General features: G+C 41.6%; 1 protein-coding gene and 1 long non-coding RNA gene across 14 annotated transcripts in view; one reads left to right on the top strand and one right to left on the bottom strand.

Annotated features, from left to right (window-relative positions):
- Nucleotides 1-17,936, top strand: part of RIPK1 (receptor interacting serine/threonine kinase 1) — a 40,275-nt gene extending 22,339 nt beyond the window's left edge. For all 12 annotated transcript variants that reach the window (XM_070515691.1, XM_070515702.1, XM_070515699.1 and 9 more), the window contains 5 exons: nucleotides 3,738-3,814; nucleotides 11,039-11,129; nucleotides 11,992-12,561; nucleotides 13,771-13,923; nucleotides 15,608-17,936. In XM_070515691.1, coding sequence (XP_070371792.1) covers nucleotides 3,738-3,814; nucleotides 11,039-11,129; nucleotides 11,992-12,561; nucleotides 13,771-13,923; nucleotides 15,608-15,894 — 1,178 coding nt within the window. In that variant the 3' untranslated portion in view covers nucleotides 15,895-17,936. The remainder of the gene's footprint in view (nucleotides 1-3,737; nucleotides 3,815-11,038; nucleotides 11,130-11,991; nucleotides 12,562-13,770; nucleotides 13,924-15,607) is intronic.
- LOC123287034 (uncharacterized) lies at nucleotides 421-21,514 on the bottom strand. Of its 2 annotated transcripts, XR_011505265.1 has the most exons (4): nucleotides 20,601-21,508; nucleotides 19,500-19,584; nucleotides 19,202-19,336; nucleotides 18,484-18,760 (listed from the first exon to the last, which is right to left on the bottom strand). It is a non-coding gene; the product is annotated as an uncharacterized lncRNA (long non-coding RNA). The 2 variants fall into 2 exon arrangements; XR_006529914.2 differs by lacking the exons at nucleotides 18,484-18,760; nucleotides 19,202-19,336 and adding an exon at nucleotides 421-3,139 and having other exon boundaries at nucleotides 20,601-21,514.
- Between the last annotated feature and the right edge of the window lie 9 nt (nucleotides 21,515-21,523).

Genomic DNA, 21,523 nt, shown 5'->3' with positions numbered 1-21,523 from the left:
TTGCCTTAAATATTTTGTCTACACACATTTAGAATCCATCAGAGAATGTTACAGTTTTGCTTCAACTGTCAATCATAGTTTGGAAAACTCAAAAGGAGAAGGAAAGCCAATTATATTTACTCATTTTTTTGATTACTGTGTTGTGGTGTCTTTTTTGTAATACTGCCTCTGACAGACGTCTCACTAACTGGGTGTCCTGGAATTCAGTTAAATTCTGACGCTAACTGCTTGGAGTCATCGTCAGACTCCACAGGTTTCAGGGCTTGGTCCTGCTGCAAGATTGTCCCCACTTCAGAAATTGGATGCAGATAGGGTGCCCAGGCTACCCATACCTCTTCCCAGACAAACATGAATTTGGGAGTCCTCACAACATCCCCTCAGCTTTGATAATTTACGAGAACAACTCACAGAACTCAGGAGAATATTTTACTTACATTTACTGTTCATTATAAAGGATACAACTCAGGAACAGCCAAATGGAAGACATGCATAAAGCAAGGCATTGGGGGGTGTGCCACAGAGCCTCTGTGCTCTCTAGGCATGCCGCTTTCCAGCACTTCAGTGTATTCACCGACCCGGAAGTTCTCCAAGCCCCATTGTTTAGAGGTTTTCATGGAGGCTCCTTAGGTAGGCATGATTTGTTAAATCGTTGGTCATTCTCCAGTCCCCTTCCCTCTGTAGAGGTCAGAGGGTGGTGCTGAAAGTTCCAACCCTATAATCATGGCTAGGTCTTCCTGGTGACCAGCCTCCATCCTGAAGGTGTCTAGCCTTCCCCCTCCCACCCTGAGCCAGGAGCCATCTCATCAGCATAGAAGAGACATTCTTGTCACTTAAGAGGTTTCAGGGATTTGGGGAGCTCCCTGCTGTGAACCAAGCAAACCTGGGGAAGGACCAGATAGTAATTTTTATTATGCCACGTGTTATTTCTTCCTCCCTGATGTTGCAAGGTGTCTTTTATCATTGCCTTTTTCTTTAGAGTTCTTTAGTTATTCTTTTAGGGTGTGTCTGCTGGGGACAAATTCTCTTAGTGTGCCTTCATTTGAGAATGTCTGGATCTCTTCTTTGTTCCTGAAGGACATTTTTGCTGGGTGTAGGCTTCTGGGTTGACAGTTCTTGCTTTTAGCTCTTAAAAAATATTGTGCCACTTCCTTCTGGCTCCATTGTTTCAGTTGAGAAATCCTCTGTCACTTGAATTGTTTTTTTCCCTTATAAGTAAGGTGTACCTTGCTGCTTTCAAGATTCTTTCTTTCTCTTTATTTTTCAGAGGTTTAATTATTATTTATCTTGGTATGGATCTTTGGGTTTATTTTGTTTGGGTTTTGCTCAGCTTTTCGAATCTGTAGGTTTATGTCTCTTACCAAATTTGGGAAGCTGTCAGCCATTATTTCGTAAAGTACTTTTTCAGCCCCACTGTCTTTTTCCTTTCTTTCCAGGATGCTGATGACAGAAATACTAAATCTTTTGTTATAGTCCCACATGTCCCTGAGACTCTCTACATTTTTTTTCTCAGTTTCTCTCTCTCAATCAGATTAGGTGATTTCTGTTGTTCTGTCTTTTAGCTCACTGACTTTTCTCTGTCTTCTTCATTCTGCTATTGAGCTCATCCCACTGAGCTTTTTATTTTGGTTTATCATATTTTTCAGTTCTAAAGTTTTATTGAAATTTCTTTTATGTCTTCTATTTCTTTGCTGAGACTTTTTACTTTTTTGTTTCTTTCAAACTTGTTCTTAATTGCTTAATGAAGCTTTTTTTTTGAAGAAGAAGAAGATTGGCCCTGAGCTAATATCTGTGCCCATCTTCCTCTACTTTATATGTGGATGCCTGCCACAGCATGGCTTGATAAGCGGTGTGTAGGTCTGCGCCTGGGATCTGAACCAGTGAACCCTGGGCTGCTAAAGGGGAGCACACAAACTTAACTGCTATGCCACCAGGCCAGCCCCACCTTCCTCTACTTTTTGTATGTGGGATGCCTGCCACAGCCTAGCGTGATGAGTGGTGTGTAGGTCCGTGCTGAGGATCCAAACCCGCGAACCCTGGGCTGCCGGAGTAGAGCGTGCAAACTTAACTGCTGTGCTGCTGGCCAGCCCGTTAATTAAGCATTTTTATTGCAGCACTGTAACAGTCTTTGACAGGTACTTCTAACATGTTTGTCATCTTACTGTTGGCATCTATTGATTGTCTTTTTTCGTTCTGTTTGAGATCTTTCTGGTTCTTAGTATGATGAGTGATTTTTCTATCGAAACTTATAAATTGTTTTACTGTATTTTGAGATTCTGTATCTTCTTTAGGCCTCTCTTTTAGTTGCCTTTTCTGACACTGCTTTGGCACTAGAAGGGTGGCTGCAACTTGTTAATGCCAGGTGGAGGTAGAAATCTAGATCCCCCACTCAGCCCTATTGACACCTGAGGTGGGGGCTGTCCTCATTACGGTTGGTGAGGGGTGGGGTTCCACTGGGGTCCACATGGTCTCCATAGACACCCCAATGGAGGGGAAAGTCCTAGCTCTCCACTAGGCCTCCTCTGACACTTTGGGAAGAGGTGTCTTATTACTGCAAGATCAGGGTGCAAGTCTAGTTTGCCTCATAGTCCACTGACCCCACAAGAGTGGAGGGGGTTGTTGCCATCTGGCAGGAAGGAGAGCCCTGGCTTCCTGTTTGGCCTTCTCTGACATCACCCTGGTGGGGTGTTGCAGCACTCTGTTGCTGTCCCACGCGGTTGGAAGTCTCAGCTTTAGCTCACTGACTTTTCTCTGTCTTCTTCATTCTGCTATTGAGCTGATCCCACTGAGCTTTTTATTTTGGTTTATCATATTTTTCAGTTCTAAAGTTTTATTGAAATTTGTTTTATGTCTTCTATTTCTTTGCTGAGACTTTTTACTTTTTTGTTTCTTTCAAACTTGTTCTTAATTGCTTAATGAAGCTTTTTTTTTGAAGAAGAAGAAGATTCTTGGCCTTCATTGGTAGAGGTGGGGGTGGGGCCACAGTATTTTCTGTGGTGTTTGGCTGGAGTACAGCAGTTCTTGACCAAAGATTTTCTGTCTTGCTAGGCTGCCCTTTGCTTAGTCCTCTGGCTAGAAAGAATAGGCTTTTGATGGCTTTTTTTGTTGGGTTGCCAGCTTCTTCAGCTCCAAGTCTGGGATCCTTGAGGCAAAAAGAAAACACAGTGATCTCGCTGCTCTGTCTTCCTCAGATCCCAAGTCCCGAGCTGTCATCTCTCCTCCTTTCGGAATCTCCTTATGTTTGTTTTATATATAATATCTATGGGTTCTTATTGTACTTAGCAGAAGAAATAAGGAAAAGTACATCTCCATCTTATCAGAAGTGGAAGTTGCCTTTTTTTTTTTTTAAGGCTAACAGCTCTGACTCTTTACACCAAATCCTTATTCTGAGTATCCCATCCTATAATAATCTGATGCCAGAGTGACAGAAACAAGGAACCCACCCATCTTTGTTCACTTGGAGATGAACCCACATAGACAGGGCTTTGTGCCACAGCCAGAGAAACTACATGCTATCAGGCAGGAGCCCTTGGTTTCCACTGTTATCCTAACCCTTGTTCTGTCTACCTAGTTATTCGTTTTGTTAGTCTCGTTGTCAAAGACAGGGATTTGGTGTTTACATTTTTATTTTACCACTTTGCTGACAGATTAAGATAAGTAATTCAATAATAGATTACTAATATTTTAATTTTATTGTAGCAAGTACTTAAGAAACTTAAAGTACTGTTTTTTTCATATAGGCATTGAAGAAAACTTCAGGCCTTTTTACTTAGATCAATTAGAAGAAAATGTAGAAGAGGATGTGAAGAGTTTAAAGGTAGGTTGTTACAACAGGTGGTCAAAATCTTAACATATCAAAGCATATCTATTATCAAGCATGAAAACAAAGCAATATAATTTGTTGCTGAGATTTGAGGTAAGCTAGCTTGGTAACTGCATACAACAGAATTAACAATTTTATGCAGATATCAAGTTGGCATGCTGGACCCATTCATCCACCAAAACTAGTGAAACAAGAGAAAATATATATAGCAATATGAAAACAAAAGTGCAATGTCACTAGAAGATAATGGGAAGTAGCATAGGTGGATCAGTCATTTTGAGGAGTTCTCAAAGTATAGAAAGCCAACAGAATTACATCTGCTAAGACCATGTAAAGGGAAAAAAGTGCTAACCCAGAACATAACACTGAAGGAGAATTATTGGAGGAACAAGTCATGGATCAATGTATAGAAGAAACAGTGTGGTCACCTGGGGTGTTGGCAGGGACAGTCCTTTGGGAGACACGATTGTGCCAGTTATAAAAGTTGGCTCCCCCTCCCATTTCCCTTGTGCTAAGCAACAGATGGGAGCAACATCTGCCTGGGCTTGAAGCAGTGAGTTTGGTATAAAGACCAGTTACCAAGCCAGCCCTGATGGCCTAGTGGTAAAAGTTGGGCGCACTCCTCTTTGGCAGCCCAGGTTTGGTTCCTGCTCCTGGAACCACACCACTCATCTGTCAGTTGCCATGCTGTGGCAGTGCCTCACATAGAAGAACTAGAAGGACCTAAAAGTAGAATATACAACTATTTACTGGGACTTTGGGGAGGAAAAACGAAAAAGGAGAGAGAGGAAGATTGGCAACGGATGTTAGCTCAGGGTGAATGTTTGCCAGCAAAAACAAAGAGACTGGTTATCAACTAACCAGCCAAAAGGAACAAAGACTTCCCCTAAATACACACTCAGGACGTACTGTATGAGTCCTACAGCAGCATCCCGCAATAAGCATGAAAAGGAGACTACTGTAAATAAAACAGACAGAAACATTTTAAAATACAAGAATAAATAAAGAAGTCAGAAAGTCAAGAATTGCCACACTTTCGAGGGACCTACACTATAGAAGGGAGATAACCAGTGCAAACCAAGAAAATAAAAAAGCATTACTACAAACAGTCAAGAATATTTCATAATGTTAAAAGGCTTAGTTCACCAGGAAGATAACAACAGGTTTAAATAGGTATATGCCCTTAATAACATGGCCTCAAAATAAAATTGACAGAACTCAAAGGAAAAATAGACAAATCCACAGTCATAATTGGAGATTTTAATACAAGTTTCTCTTTAATTGATAGAACAAATAGACAAAAAAAATCCGTAAGGTTATAGAATTGAAGAATATGATTAACAAATTTGAGCAAATGAAATACATAAAATACCATAAAATATATATACATGTATATGTGTGTGTATGTGTATATATATATGGCTAAAAATTATTTAGCTAAGCATTCATTTGATGAAGTTAGCAAAATAAACCTAGAGAAAATAGCAGTAAATAATAAAGAAAAGAGCATCAATTAGTGACAGAAAACAGCTAATAGAGGATCAAAAAAGCTAAATGTTGGTTTTTTGAAAAGGCTAATAAAATTGACTAAGATTGATCAAGAAAAACAGAGTGAAGACTGAAATAATGAATAAGGAGGCATTACTACAGCTTCTGCACACATCAAAATGGTATTAAGAAGATATTATGGACAACTTTTTACTAATTAATTTTAAAAATTAGAGAAAATGGACATATTTCTAAAAAAAAAAGTATAGCTTAACAAAACTAACTCAGAGATAGAAAACTTGAATATTTCTGTAACCATTAAAAGAGATTGAATCAGTGATCAAAAATCTTCCCACAGAGAAAATTCTACAACCAGAAAGCTTCAGCAGTGATTTCTGTCAAATATTCAATGACGAGATTATCCCAATCTTATATACACATTTGTCCAAATAGAGAAGAGGGAACTCTCCGAAAGTCATTTGATGAGACAAGCATAACCTTGATTCCCAAACTTGAAAAAGAAGATGTAAGTGGGTGGGGGAACTGGAACTTGACAAACTAATTCTGAAATCCATATGGACAGGTAAAGAAGGAGCAAGAATAGCCAAGATACTCTTGAAGAAGAGCAAGACTAGGGGTGAGGGAGGTCTTGCCTTATCAGATTCTTATCAAGAATTATTGTAAAGCTGTACTAATTCAGACAGAATGTTATTGGTGTAGAGTAGACAGAGGCAATTGGAAGGGTATTGAAAGCCCCCAAACAGATCCACATGTTTATTGGTTTTGACAGAGATGGCACTACAGAGCACTGAAGAAATGATGATCTTTTCAGTAAATGCTACTGAGACAGTTGGGTATCCACATGGGGAAAAAATGTGGAATTGGACTCTACCTTGTGCAGACAAAAAACCAACTCCAGGTTGATCACTGACATAAATGTGAAAGACAAATCATAAAGCTATTGGAAAATATACGAGAATTTCTTTGTTACCTCAGGGTGGGGAATGGTTTCTTCACTAAGACACAAAAGCATTAACTTTAATAATAAAAATTGATCAATTTGATTAATTAAAGAGCTTTTATTCATCAAAGGAAACCATTAAAAGAATGGAAAGACAAGCCACAGAATGGGAGAAGATAGTGTGGCACACACGTTACCTGACAAAGCACTTGAGTACATACCATCTAGAAAAACCTTATAAATCAACAAGGAAAAGATAGACCAATTAACAAGTGAATGAAATATTTAAATGGGCATTTCACAAAATAGAATATTTAAATGGTCAATAAACATACCAAAAAAGTGCACAACCTTAACTAGTAATGAAGGAAATGTAAATTAAAATGCAAAGAGGTGATATTGCCTGTCTGTAGACCGGCACACATGGCAGACCTCACTGAAGGACGGAGGAGAAGTCTGAACAAGTGGTGGAGTGTGGTGAGGGATGGGGACACTCGATACGCCAAAGCTGCCAGTTCTCTCCAGTGTAGTTCATAAACGGACTGCAGTCCTAATTAAAGTCCCAACCAAGTTGTTTATGGAACTCAACAAGCTGATTCTTAAGTTTATGTGAAAGAAAAAAATGTACAAAGATAGCCAAGAAAATTTTGAAGAAGGAAATTAAAACAGTTCAGTAATAGAACAAGGATCAAATAGATAATAGGAGAGAATAGTTTTTTGCAGGTTGGGTTCTCCAGAAGGAGCCCCTGAGATGGAGATTGCGCTGCAAGGAATGAGCAAAGGAAGAAGTCAAAGGGCAGTCATGCCTGACAGAGCTCTTTGGCAACCTGGCAGGTGTGGAGTTCTGAGCACATGTTGCCCCTTGGGCTTGTCCCATGTCGGTGGGAAATGGCCAGGCCTTTACAGCCTTGCCTGTCTTGGTCACTGAGTGTGGGCTCTCCAGGAGGGGAGTGCCTTGAGTGAGACAGCCCGTGGCAGCTGAGCAGACTGAAGGAACCGACAGCTGGAGTCTGTTTACTGACTGAACTCCTTGCAACCAAGCAGCAAATCCTTCCTTGAAGAGGAATTTGAGGGGCACACATGCTGTGTCTGCTATCAAGTCCAAAATCAGGTCTATGGATATTTCTTAAGCTAGACACGAAATTCGTGAGACAAAGGAAAAGATTATTGTATTTGACCTCGTGAAAGTAAAAAGTAGTTGAAAAGGAGAAAATACTTTCACTGTGTTTAACAAATGATTAACATCCAGAATATATCATGGGTGCCTACAAATCAAAAACAAAAAACCCAAATGAAAAAATAGGCAAAGAATACAGACAGATGATTCAAAGAAGAAATATCATTGACCAACAAACTTTGGAAAAGATATTTGGCCTCAATGGCAGAAAAAGCAAAATGAATTGGTTATAATTTGTCATCCATTTGATTGACATTTTTGAAAGACTAATGATATCAAGTGTTGGTGACAATGCAGAATAACGGGCAGTCTTGGTAAGGGTGTAAATCGGTCAAGTTGAAGGTGAAGCATCTATCAAACCTTTAAAAGCACATCTCTTTTGCTGCAATTATACTCTGAGTAATCTATCCTACTCACATGTATGCTCAAAGATGTAGCTCCAGGAGTTCCTTGCACCTTAATTTGTAAGAGTAAAAAATTGGAAATGACCCAAATGTCCGTAAGTAGATGCCTTAAATTATGGTTCATACAAACTACAGAATACTCTGTAGCCGTTTAAAAGAAAGAGGTAGAAACTAACATATAATGACATGGAAATATCTTCAAGGCTTGTTGTCAGTAAAAACATAAGTCACAAAACAATACTGAGAGGGCTAGCCCTGTGGCCAAGTGGTTAAGTTTGCGTGCTCCGCTTTGGTGGCTCCAGGTTCACCGGTTTGGACCCTGGCCTCAGAGGCAAACCCCGCTCATCAGGCCATGCTTGATGGTGGCATCCCACAGAGAAGAACTAGGATGACTTACAACTAGGATGTACAACTAGGTACTGGGACTTTGGAGAAGGAAAGAAAGAGGAAGATTGGCAACAGATGTTAGCTCAGGGCCAGTCTTCAAAAAAAATACAATACTTAGAATGTGATCCTTTTGATGTTAAATAATATATATATGTCTATTTTCAGAATATATATGCAAATGCATAGAGAGAGAAAAAAAGGATGCACAACACACTCTGGATAAGGATTACCTCTAGGAAGTGGAAGAGAGTGGGGGCTGGAAAGAATGACATTGAAATGTTGCTCTGTGTGGATTCTGCACAGTTTGAGTCATTTAAAAGGAATTTGTATTTATATATTTTGTGTGATAAAAATAACTATAAAAAATTGCTTTCACAAATTAAAATAACATAAAAATGCTTATCATATTAAGTAAAAAGCAGTAAACAAAATGCTACAAAGTATGTACATAATTACTGTCTTCTGTCGTTCTCTTCCCAAATCACTCATATATTCATTCAGTGAATATTTTTGACCACCTATCTATGTAGCAGGCTTTCTGTTAAGAGCAAAATGCAAATATGATTAGGAAAAAAACTTGAAGGAAATACCAAAATGTTAATTTTTCCTTTGAGTGAAGGCACTCTGTGTAGGTTTCTTTAAGTATAATTCTTTACATTTTCCATATTTTCTCTAATGAGTATTATTACTCCTATAGGGGAAAAGCCTTCTTTTTTTATTGTGGTAAAATATACAGAACATAAAATTTACCATCTTAACCATTTTAAGTGTATAATTCAGTGGCATTAAGTACATTTACAGTACTGTGCGACCATCACCAGTATCTATTTTCCAGAACATTTTTATTACCCCAAACAGAAACTCTGTACCCATTAAACAATTCCCCATTCCTCCTTCTCACAGGCCCTGGTAACCTCTATTTTACCTTCTATCTCTATGAATTTACCTGTTCTAGGTAATTCATAGACGTGGGATCATACAATATTTGTCTTTTTGTGTCTAGCATATTTCACTTAGTATAGTGTTTTCAGGGTTCATTGATTTTGTATGAGAATTTCATTCCTTTTTAAGGCTGAATAATATTCCATTGTATGGATATAACACATTTTGTTTATCCATTCATCTGCTGATAGATACTTGGGTTGTTTCCGCCTTTTATCTATAATGAACAGTGGTGCTATGAACATTGTATATAAGTATCTTTTTGGGTCCCTGCTTTCAGGGTATTTCAGGTAAATTCTTTTGGGTATATACCTAGGAGTGGAATTGCTGGATTGTATGATAATTCTATGCTTAACTTTTTGAGGAACCATCAAACTGTTTTCCTTAACAGCTGTACCATTTTACATTCCCACCAGCAATGCATAAGGGTTCCAATTTCTCTACATTCTCACCCACCCTTTTCAGTTTGTGGGTTTAGTTTTGTTTTTAATAATAGCCACTCTAAAGAGTGTGGAGTGGTATATATCTCATGGTGGTTTTGATTTGCACTGTCCTAATGACTAATGATGTTGAGCATCTTTTCATGTACTTATTAGCCATTTGTGTATCTTCTTTGGAGAAATGTCTATTCAAGTCCTCTGCCCATTTTTGAATTGGATTGTTTGTTTTTTCTTGTTGAATTCTTTATATAATCTGGATATTCATCCCTTATCAGATACATATGATTTCCAGTTTTTTTTCCTATTCTGTAGGTTGCCTTTTCACTCTCTTGATAGTGTCCTTTGATGCACAGAAGGTTTTAATTTTGATGTAGTCCAGTTTATTTTCATTTTGTTGCCTGTGCCTTTGGTGTCATGTCTAAGAAATCATTGTCAAATCCGATGTCATGAAGCTCTTCTCCTGTTTTCTTCTAATACTTACATAGTTTTAGCTCCTAAGCTTAGACCTTTGATCCATTTGGTTCATTTTTGTATAAGTTGAAAGATAAAGGCCCAGCTTCATTCTTTTACATGTGGATATCCAGTTTTCCCCCATTGAATGATCTTGACACCACTGTTGAAAATCAATTGGCCATATATGCAAGGGTTTATTTCTGGATTCTCTTTTATGTTCCATTGGTCTATATGTCTGTCCTTAGGCCAATACTATACTGTTTTGATTAATGAAGCTTTGTGGGTGTTGCGGGGGGGGAGGGATTGGCCCTAACTAACATCTGTGCCAGTCTTCCTCTATTTTATGTGGGATGCTGCCACAGCATGGCTTGACTGGCAATGCTAGGTCCGCGCCTGGGATCTGAACCCACGAACCCTGGGCCTCCAAAGCAGAGGGTGTGAACTTGACCATTACACCACCTGGCCGGCCCCTTAATTACTGTAGGTTTGTAGTGGGTTTTGAAATCAGGAAGTGTGAGCCTTCCAACTTTGTTCTTTTTAAAGATTGTTTTGGCTATTTGGGCAAAACATTTATTATTTTTTTTGGTGAGGAAGATTGGCCCTGAGCTAACATCCATTACCAGTCTTCCTCCTTTTGCTTGAGAAAGATTGTCAGTGAGCTAACATCTATGCCAATCTTCCTCTATTTCGTATGTGGGATGCCACCACAGTATGGCTTGATTAGCAGTGTGTAGGTCCTCACCCGGGATTTGAACCTGTGAACCCCAAGCCACAGAAGCAGAGTGAGCAAACAACCACTATGCCACCAGGCTGACTCCAAAAATGTTTATTTTTTAAAAAAATATTTAGAGCTTCTAAGAGCTATGTGAAATTTCTACCTTCTAAAAAGATTCATTCTTATAATAATTTTCTGGAACTATTTTCTGCTATTTATACTAAAGTGTGTATTTATGCTCTTAATTATAGAAAGAGTATCCAGACCAAAGTGCGATTGTGAAGAGAATGCAGTCTCTCCAAATTGATTGTGTAGCAATACCTCCAAGCAGGTCAAATTCAGGTAACATACTACGATTGAACATCAGTTGCTCATTCATTCCCTCTACTTTCTAAAATACTATTCACGACCATATGGGAAACGGAAGAAGCCATATAATGTAACACCTACCTTAAAGGAGTTATAATATATTCAGGAGTCAAGATACATATATTTGAAATATTAAGTAGCAACGTGTATATCAAAGTCATAAAGTATCTTTGGCATAAGAGACCTAATATGTCTGATAGGGAGAAAGTGACGATTCAGGAAAAAGAAGGGGACATATGTGGGAGCAGAGTGTGTGAGAAGGTCAGAGGTGACTGGATGCAGAGCACAAGCAGAGCGGTGCGTCCAGCTTCAGGCAGGGATTTCATTGTAACAAAGGGGAACGCAGCGTATAGGATGTCGAAGCTACTTATTAACTCTGATCTGGGGCAAATTACTTCGCCTCTTATAAACCTCGTCCATCCAATTGTGATGATAATTGCTCTTACTCTCACAGGGCTCTTAAAGCATGAGAGAATCCATGGAGGGTGCTTAGCACAGAGCTGCTGCTGTTCTTATTTTGCAGCCCTGCATCACACCAAGGAGACAACCACCTTCTCTGCTCCAGCACGAGTCTCTTTCTTCCTGGGTCATTCCTCCGACACCCACTTTTCTGTCACTTGCTATAATTTCCCTAGTGCCTTCTCACTGCCAGGCAGGAGCTCCCACTTATTATCTATATAACTTGTAGGAAGAGGACCATCTAGTAAGTGCTTTTTGCTTGTTCTCAAAGCTTTCAGGATGTTGTCGGAGGTACAGCTTCATGATGGTGCTCAGGTTTCATTTTACTGTTTAATGTTTCATGAAACTCTTTCCAATGTTGATCATTTCTTCTCAGCCACAGAACAGCCCAGTTCGCTGCACAGTTCCCAGGGACTTGGGATGGGTCCCGTGGAGGAGTCCTGGTTTGCTCCCGCCTCAGAGCACCAGCAAGAGGAGAATGAGCTCAGCCTGCAGAGTAAACTCCAGGAGGAAGCCAACTACCATCTTTATGGCAGCCGCATGGACAGGCAGACAAAACAGCAACCCAGACAGAACGTGGCTTACAATAGAGAGGAGGAAAGGAGACGAAGGGTCTCCCATGACCCTTTTGCACAGCAGAGGCCTTATGATAATGTTCAGAACTCAGGGATTAAAGGCCTTACTTATCCCAGTGCAAACAGTCATGCTAATGCAGTACACCAACCAACGGGGCTAACCAGCCAACCCCACGTACCACACTGGCACAATGGATCATATAGTCCACATGGTTTTGGAACAAGACCATTGGATCTGGGAACAGCAGGTCCAAGAGCTTGGTATGGGGCAAATCCAAGCCATATGTCAAGCATGCATAAAACTCCAGTGCCTGAGACCAACCTCCTGGGAAACACACCCACCATTCCGTTCATCTCCTTCCCATCAAGAGGTAAACAGACCTTTCAGTCACGACCTTATCTTCTTTTTATTTTTCTGAAAATAAAGCAGCTATTAGGTCTGTTGTAGTCTATAAGGTAACAAAGGAGTCTTTGTTTGGAGTCTTCAGCGGCAACTTGCCACCATGGAATAGTCTTCATCAGACCACTTGTCCCGGGCATATTTCAGTTTGGGTAGGATTCACAGCAGCTGCCCACAAGTGTTAGGTTACAGGTTCTTGTAACTGGTAGGCATTTCCACTGTGACCTGAATCACAGTATTCCCATTATACCCAATCTCTGATGTAACAGTATCCGCTTATATACTTTTACTTGCTTGCTATTTTCTGAAGGTAAAAAATAAGTCTTGGATATTTTTATCTCTTATCTTATATAGGCCAAAAAATACTATTTGTGACAAAAATGACATTGTTGGGCTACCATCATCACCAGAACTCTTTTCATCTTCCAAAACTGAAAGTCTGTATTCATCAGACAATAATTCCATTTTCCTCCTTCCTCCCAGCCCCTGACAACCAACTTTCTACTTTCTGTCGCTAGGAATCTGACTACTCTAGGGACCTCATATAAGTGGAATCTTACGGTATTTGTCCATTTGTGACTGGCTTACTTCGCTTAGCACAATGTCCTAAAGGTTCATGCACATTGTAGCATGTGTCAGAATTTCCTTACTTTTTAAGGCTGAATAATATTCCATTGTATATATAGATCACATTTTGTTTATCCATCATCTGTTGACAGATACTTGGCTGTCTTCCACTTTTGGCTATTGTGAATAATGCTGCTATAAACATGGGTGTATAAATATCTGTTCAAGCTCCTGCTTTCAATTCTTTGGGGTATATACCCAGAACTGGAATTGCTGGATCATATGGTCATTCTATTTTTAATTTTTTGAGGAACCACCATACTGTTTTTCACAGTAGCTGCACCATTTTATATTCCCACCAGCAGTGCACAAGGGTTCCAATTTCTCTACGTCCTTGCCAATACTTGTTATTTTCTGGGTTTTTTGATAGTTGCCATCCTAATGGATGTGAGGTGGTTTAGCCACATTTTAAAGAAGAAAATTTCAAAGGGTGTCATAGCATAAATAATTTAACTTAAACATTTGGAGTAAAGCCTTTTCCCTTTACCTTGTTGGTTTTTTTCCTCTTGCTTTCAATCTAGATGTACTTATATGTGTGTTTCTCTCTATTCAGATGAGTCTGCAAAGTATACCATCTACAACAGCACTGGCATTCAGATTGGAGACTATAATTATATGGAGATTGGCGGAATGACTTCCCAACTACTGGACGGCACATACATGAACCTGAAGCAAGAGCCAGCTTCTAAGTACCAAGATATCTTTGGTAAGATACCCTTTAAGGACCCATTGTCTAGCAACCTTGAACTTTCTTACTTGTTGAGAGGGATATAGTGGAATCCTAAAATTTCTCCGCTTATTCTCCCTGAAAGTTGTCCCATGTTTCCCACATGTATCTCTGTAATTCCCACATAAATGTAATTCCTTTGTAATTTATTTATATTTAATATGGAGATAATTATATTTAAGGATTTGTTGTGAAAATTATAAATGAGTCAGTACGTATAAAGAGCTTAGAACACTGACTAGCACATAGTAAGAGCTATAAAAGTGTTAAACAATATCATCATCATCATCATCATCAATATCACCACTCAGTCCTAGGAGAGAGAGCTTCCTCAGGTCCTCATCAAAAGGGATTCTGTAAAAGATTGAAGACTATGCCCTCAACAGCACCTCTGTGAACATAAGAGGGCTTCCTCTTGTAGGGTCTTACTCTGCAGGCTCATAGCATTGGTCCCAAAATACAATCTGGGAATAGTAGTCATGAGGCCAAAACAGTGTGATTTAAGAACACAACTTTCTAATTAACCCCAGGATTGGCAAATTTTTTTCTATCAAGTGCCAGATAATAAATATTTTAGGCTTCGCTGGCCCCGAGGTCTCTATTTCAACTACTCAGCTGACATTGTAGTGCAGTGGCAGCCCAAGACAGTATGTACAGGAATGGGCGTGGCTGAGTTCCAATAAAACTTTGTTTATGAAAACAGGCATCCGGCCAGGCGGGCCACCACAGGCCACAGTTGTCAATCCCTGAACTAACCCATTTGAAGGATAGTCTTTAAAATACCTAGAGCAGAGGTTCCTCACTTTTGGAGTGACAAGGGTACCTTTGAGAATCTGTTGAAACCCAGGGTCCTGCTCCGACAGGTATTGACAAAACTAGGGAAATACCTTGGGAGGTTTTGGACTGCTGATGTCCGTGGTGATGGCAGAAGCCACACTGTGGGGAGCTGAGGAAAGATGGAAGCTGAGGGGGAAAATGAGATGTCTCTTTCCTTATATTCAGCTTCCTGAGTTGGGATGAGGATCAAGCCATTTGTTTCCTTTTATTGTTTTTATGAAGGCCTAAGGGGAAGGACCAGTAGAAAGAAAGAGGTTATGGCTGTAGGAGCAGAGAGGACGGCCCGTGGGGCAGGGGAGGGACAAAGCCAAAAACAGACCTTCAAGAGTATAGCTACCTCATCCCTTGAAGACAAGGAGAAGGCATTGTAATTGAATGAGTTCACACCTCATGGGCTCAGTTTCCTTGATTAAGAGGAAAGTAAACTTTTGGGTCAAGGAGTTGGGTGACCTTAACTCTGGCCAGATGTAAGTGGAAAATGCCCAGGAGGAGCAAAAATGGTGTTTTCCCCCTTTACCTCAGAAAAGTCTAGTATAAACAGGACTGCTGGCTAAGGTTGGATAGAACAGCCTAGTAGCCAAGCAAGGGTTTTGTTCCCAAAGCCATCAGCTGTGGCACGGAGCTGCATCTGCTAGGAGAAGAGCTTCCCTGCACAGCACAGCTCCACATGGGCTGGCAGACACGTAAAGTATCATCCAATGACTCGACAACTGTGGAATTCAGTTCTCTTTTTCACTGTCTCCTAGAACGCTTTATACAGGTTTTTGAAGCTAGAATGTTCAAATGGGTTATAGCTTGATGCTTTCTGTTCTTTTCTATTTGGCAGATAATATGACTAGCCTGACTGATAAACACCTGGACCCAGTCAGGGAAAATCTGGGAAAGCACTGGAAAAACTGTGCCCGTAAGCTGAGCTTCACTGAATCTCAGATTGATGAGATTGACCATGACTATGAGCGAGACGGACTAAAAGAGAAGGTTTACCAGATGCTGCAAAGGTGGCTGATGAGGGAAGGCAACAAGGGGGCCACAGTGGGCAAGCTGGCCTACGCGCTCCACCAGTGTTCAAGAATAGACCTTCTGAACCACTTGATACACATCAGCCAGTACTGACTCTGGAAGTGGCTTTGGCAGCAGGAAGTAACCTCTTTTTTTTTTTTTTTTTGAGGAAGATTAGCCCTGAGCTAACTGCTGCCAATCCTCCTCTTTCTGCTGAAGAAGACTGGCCCTGAGCTAACATCCGTGCCCATCTTCCTCTACTTTATACGTGGGACGCCTGCCACAGCATGGTGTGCCAAGTAGTGCCATGTCTGCACCCAGGATCCCAACCAGTGAACCCTGGGCTGCCAAAGCGGACTGTGTGCACTTAACCGCTGTGCCACCGGGCTGGCCCCAGGAAGTAACCTCTTCACTTACTGAGTAACCCACTGAAAGTGTACTGCCTCAAACTGTTCAGAATTCTTTCCTCACTGATGGGGTTTCTGTGTTGCATAAAAGTTATTCCCCTGCATTTCATAGCAGAACGGGAAAGGAAATCTATAGCAAGCAACCTACTAAACAGGAAGACGTATTAATGGCTAGGGCCCAGTCAAAAAAGAAGCCTAACTGGCTTTTGAAAGGATCAGAAGAGATATTTGAGAAAGATCATTTTCTTTCACTTCATTCCATAACTTTCAATTATGCTGTTCATTCAGTTTCCTGGAGTTTTGTTGGAGCAAGAAAAAAAAATTCCGAGAATGTAAAATAAATCAACTTTCTTATTTTGCGCTCTCTTCTCCATCTAGGCTCCTGTTACAATCAAAGTACAGTAAAATTGTAAGTTCTCTTCAAATAGGTTTTTTTGTATCACAACCATAGTTCATTCCAAAATTATAGGATCTGTTAACTTCAGTATCCGTTGTTCTATCAGTCACTACAGGTTTCAAGAATTACATGCAATATCCACTCCATAGATTAACTGAAGGGATTTGAAGGAGTTCTAAAAGGGGGAAAACTGGAGAACAAAAATAGCAGAATTTCCCAGGCAGTTGTTGCAAGGAAATGCTACTAATTGTGATGACTACAAAAATTCTTGATTAAGTTTTTAAGTTCTTTTGTAGCATTCTGATACTTAATGCACTTTCCCAACCTGTGTGCCCTGAAGAGGGAGCACGTATGCAGGGAATATTAGCTCTTGACCCCTGGCTATGACTCAGGGCTGATCACTCTTGAGCAGCTTCCTCAGTTTACCCCAGGGTACTGTAGAAATATTTTCACTTTTTGCTGTGTGCTATGATGTAAAAAAAAGGACAGCTTCAGAGTCTGGTAATTGTGCCTCTAGCAGCTCAACCTTTCAAAGCCAACCTGAAACCCAGGAATGAATGAAGCAACTAGAAGACCAGAAGACTGAAGCTGACTGGGCCATCTAGCATCACTGCCAGCACTTTGCTAGACAGATAGGGTATGCCACTGTGCTTGGCCCTCCCAGGAGGGCGGGAGAGAAGAGTGCACTATGGTCAGTCCGGCTGACAGAACCGATTCTGGTGTCTGGTGGGTTGATACCAGTATTGCTGGTTCTGATTCTAAATCCCCTCCAGCCCCAGCAGATACACACACACACACACACACACACACACACACACACACACACACCCTGAAGTGGGACTGTAAAGCGGAATTCTCAACCTCAGCCGTATTGGCCTCTTGGGCCGGGTAATTCTTTGTTGTGGGGGCTGTCCTGTGCATTATAGCATGTCTGGAAGCATCCCTGGCCTCTACCCACCAGATGCCAATAGTACTGTTCCCGCATCCTCGCATCCCCCCAGTGTGACAAACAAAAATGTCTCTAGACATTGGCAAATGTTCCCTGGAAGGGCAAAATTGTCCCAGTTGAGAAGAGCCCTGCTATCAAGTGATGAACCTCAGTTCTCTTCACACATATCTGGCCGCACTACTTAGTTGCCACATAGAATTAGATCCCATAGACCTGAAGGCAGATTGGAGGGGAAAGGGTCCCAGGCTTTGCTTGAGGGGCTGGGTGTGATTTCTTTTCTAAGTGTGTCCTAATAGTGTTTTAAATTCTCTAAATTCCAAAGCGATTGATCAATGTTAAGAAGTAAAAGTGGAAGGTATTTTTAATGAACATTTTAAAATAAAATTTTGTACGTCAAACATAAGCCATTGAAATGTGTGCTTGTATAATGGAAACAGTTTTGGATTCTCCACTGACCTTACCACTTAGACTGGCATACCCCCTTTCACCCACCTGCTATGGGCAGGAGCGAGGAGGCTGATGGTAAGAAGAGGAGAAACTCTAGACAGTGCTTCTTGGCTCTCAGGATAGAAACTTGCTGCCCTGAGAGCCTGCAGCACTGCCGTCCTTAACACATGGCTCGGAGGCCTTTCCTTCAGCCCCACTCTCTAAAAGCTGGGCTGAAAAGAACCAGATTTGTCTCTGAGGAGTTTCAACACAAGGCCCAAGCACCACAAAAACACTAGTCTTGGGCAGAATTAATTAAGTTACACAACACAGACTACGAAAGGAAGGAAGTCTGATGTTCAGATCCTAAGGCTGCTACTGGTAAGTAAGACCCACTTCCGGCTCTCACAGTCTTACTTGGCAAGTTTTCCACTTGTTGTTAGGTCATAATCTTTGTTTTGGGTCCATAATATGAAGTTAGGTCTTCAGGAATAAGAAAAGGAGTTCTTCCTCACAAAATGTTTAAATAGTATTTTGATCTACATTTTAATGTGTGTTATTTATAAGAAAAGTTTTCCTAATTATAAAATAATGTAAATAAAAATAGGTGTTTATATGGTCAAGGTTTAAGAAGCATGGGATTACAAAGAAATCATTAAAGGGCTAGTTCTACGACAGTGAGTTCTGTAATACGTAGTAATCCAAGCCCAGGGTTCTGAAGTCAAGCAGGCTTAAATTTCCCTCTGCCACTCTTTAGCTGTGTGCCTGCTTCCTAACCTCTCTTAGCCTCAATTTCTTCATCTGTAAATAGAGAGGGCAATAGGACATAAGGTTGACATGAGGATTAAAATAACATCATGCATCGTAGGGTGCCCGGTACAAAAATAGTAGTTCTTTTTTAAACTGCACAATAGTGTTAGATACAAAGGATGAGTTAGCAAGTGTATACAGTCATGTGTCGCCTAACGACAGATACACCTTCTTAGAAATGCGTCGTTAGGCGATTTCGTCATGCGAACATCAAAGCGTGCACTTACACAAACCCAGATGGTGCAGCCTACTACACACCCAGGCTCTGTGGTACAGCCTGCTGCTCCTAGGTACAAACCCGCACAACGTGTTACTGTACTGAATACTGTAGGCAACTAACACAATGGTAAGTACTATGTATCTACACACAGAAAAGGTACAGTAAAAATATGGTATAAAAGATAAAAAACGGCACATGTATAGGGCACTTACCACGAATGGAGCCTGCAGGCCCAGAAGTTGCTCTGGGTGAGTCAGTGAGTGAGCAGTGAGTGAATGTGAAGGCCTGGGACATCACCGGACACTTCTGTGACTTTATAAACACTGTGCACTTAGGCTACACTAAATCTATAAGAAAAATTCTTCGATAATAAACCTTAGCTCACTGTAACTTTGTCACTCTAGAATAATGATAAAAATTGTATAGGGGCTGGCCCTATGGCCCAGCAGTTCTGCATGCTCCGCTTCGGCAGCCCGGGGTTCACTGATCCGATCCCAGACACAGACTTACCTCCACTCATCAGCCGTGCTGTGGCGGCATCCCACTTGCAAAGTCGAGGAAGACTGGTACAGCTGTTAGCTCAGGGCTGATCTTCCTGAAGCAAAAAAAGAAAAAAGGATTGGCAGCAAATGTTAGCTCAGGTCCTCCTCTCACACACACACAAAATTGTAGTATAGTAAATAGATAAACCAGTAACGTCATTGATTATCATTATCCAGTATTATGTACTGTTCGTAACTGTGGGCACTATACTTTTATATGGCTGGCAGTGCAGTGGGTTTGTATACCCCAGCATCAGTGATGTAACACGTGCTACACTATGACAGCTACAGCATCACTAGGCGATGGGCAATTTTCAGCTCCATGATATCTTATGGGACCACCATCATATGTGTGATCCATTGTTGACTGAAACATCATTATGTAGCATGTGACTGTACTTAAAGTGTAACACCAACAACCTAAAACCTCATAGTGCTACCACTTTTGACTACTACCGGTACGATAACTGGTGTTAAAATCATATGGACAATTATTTTTAACTCTCATCATCTCCGGCAAGAAATCCCAATCAAATTTTCAGGAAAAAATAAGGAAATGTTGATCCCACCAAAGATTTCTGAAAGCCAAATGATAGTAATCAGCTGGAATATTATATATTTCTCTTTCCTTCTATGCAGGAAATTGAGGTGATAGATTTATGTTGAGAGTAGAATATATTTTTTTCAGATTCCATATTTAAGCCAAAGCTGCCTTTACTGCTCAAAAGCTCCCATGGGACAGTGAGGATATTTAGGCAACAGAGCTTTGCATGGCGGTGACACTTAAAAGCACTGTGCGTGCGGGACTATTACAATAGAAGGGGCTCCGGGAGGGGAAATAAAGCAACAGGCAAGGAAGCTGCCGGCATCTCGAACAGCTCAAACCAAGGCGGGACAGTAGCCACGAGTCCGCCACTGCTTCCAGCCAAGGTCAGGCGGAACTGCAGCCAGAAGTAACGGGGCAGTTTTTCCTCCACTGAATCAATTGCAGATAATGTTTACAAAGCTTGAATTATATGGTCTGCAAAAGAAAAAAAATTGTGGTGAAATATAAAATTACTATCTTAACCGTTTTTAAGTGTAGTTTCGTGGCACTAATGCATTCACATTTCTGAGCTCCTTGCATCTTGCAAAACTGAAACCGTCCCCGTTCAACTCGGGCTCCCGCCCCCGCCAGGCCGCTTTCCGTCTCTGCAGACGTCGCTCCCGTGGTGGCCTCACAAGAGTGGAATCGTGCGGCGTCCGTCCTTGTGTGACTGGCTTGCTTCACCGAGCGTGATGTCCTCAGGGTCCATCCATGTTGCGCGAGGTGTCAGAATCCCCTTCCTTTCACGGCTGAACAGCATCCCATGGGACGTCTGCACACTATCGACACCTTTATCCGTCAGCAGTCTGTGGGGCTTCCCCCGTCGGGCTTTGTGAGTGATGCTGCTGTGAACACGGGGGGACACACCCCTGAGACCCTGTTCTGGGTATATCCCCAGAAGCGGCATCACCGGCTCTCACGGTAATTCCACGTTACTCTCTTGAGCAATCCCGGGGCTATCTCCACTGCCACTGCACCATCTTACATCCCACCAACGGCGCACAGCGCCCCACCTTCCCCGCAACCCGGCGAACCCTTAGGAATTTCTGAGTTTTCTGAAAACAGCTATCCTAACTGGGATGAAGAAAGGCTTTATTCCCATCACCAGAAGCAAATGCACGCCCCGTCAGCACCCAGAGGAGGCCCTGGCCGCCCCGCCCGGGGTCGCACGGCGCGGCGGCCTAGCGGAACCGCCCGGGCAAGGCGGCGACGGGCAGCGGCGGGGCGGCGCCCGCTGGGCTGCACCCCGAGAGAAGACAATCTGCGGCCGGGGACGAGTGGGACTGTGAACCCCGCTCCTGTCACTCATCAGCGAGAACCCAGCGGCCGCGGCGGCGGACCTCCGGGCTGGGCGGCCAAGCTCCGGGCTGGGCGGCCAGGCGACCTGGCGCATGCGTGCTTCCGAG

The sequence above is a fragment of the Equus asinus genome, chromosome 8, assembly GCF_041296235.1.
Source record: "Equus asinus isolate D_3611 breed Donkey chromosome 8, EquAss-T2T_v2, whole genome shotgun sequence".
Classification (NCBI taxonomy): domain Eukaryota; kingdom Metazoa; phylum Chordata; class Mammalia; order Perissodactyla; family Equidae; genus Equus; species Equus asinus.
This window is presented reverse-complemented; position numbering and strand designations above follow the sequence as displayed.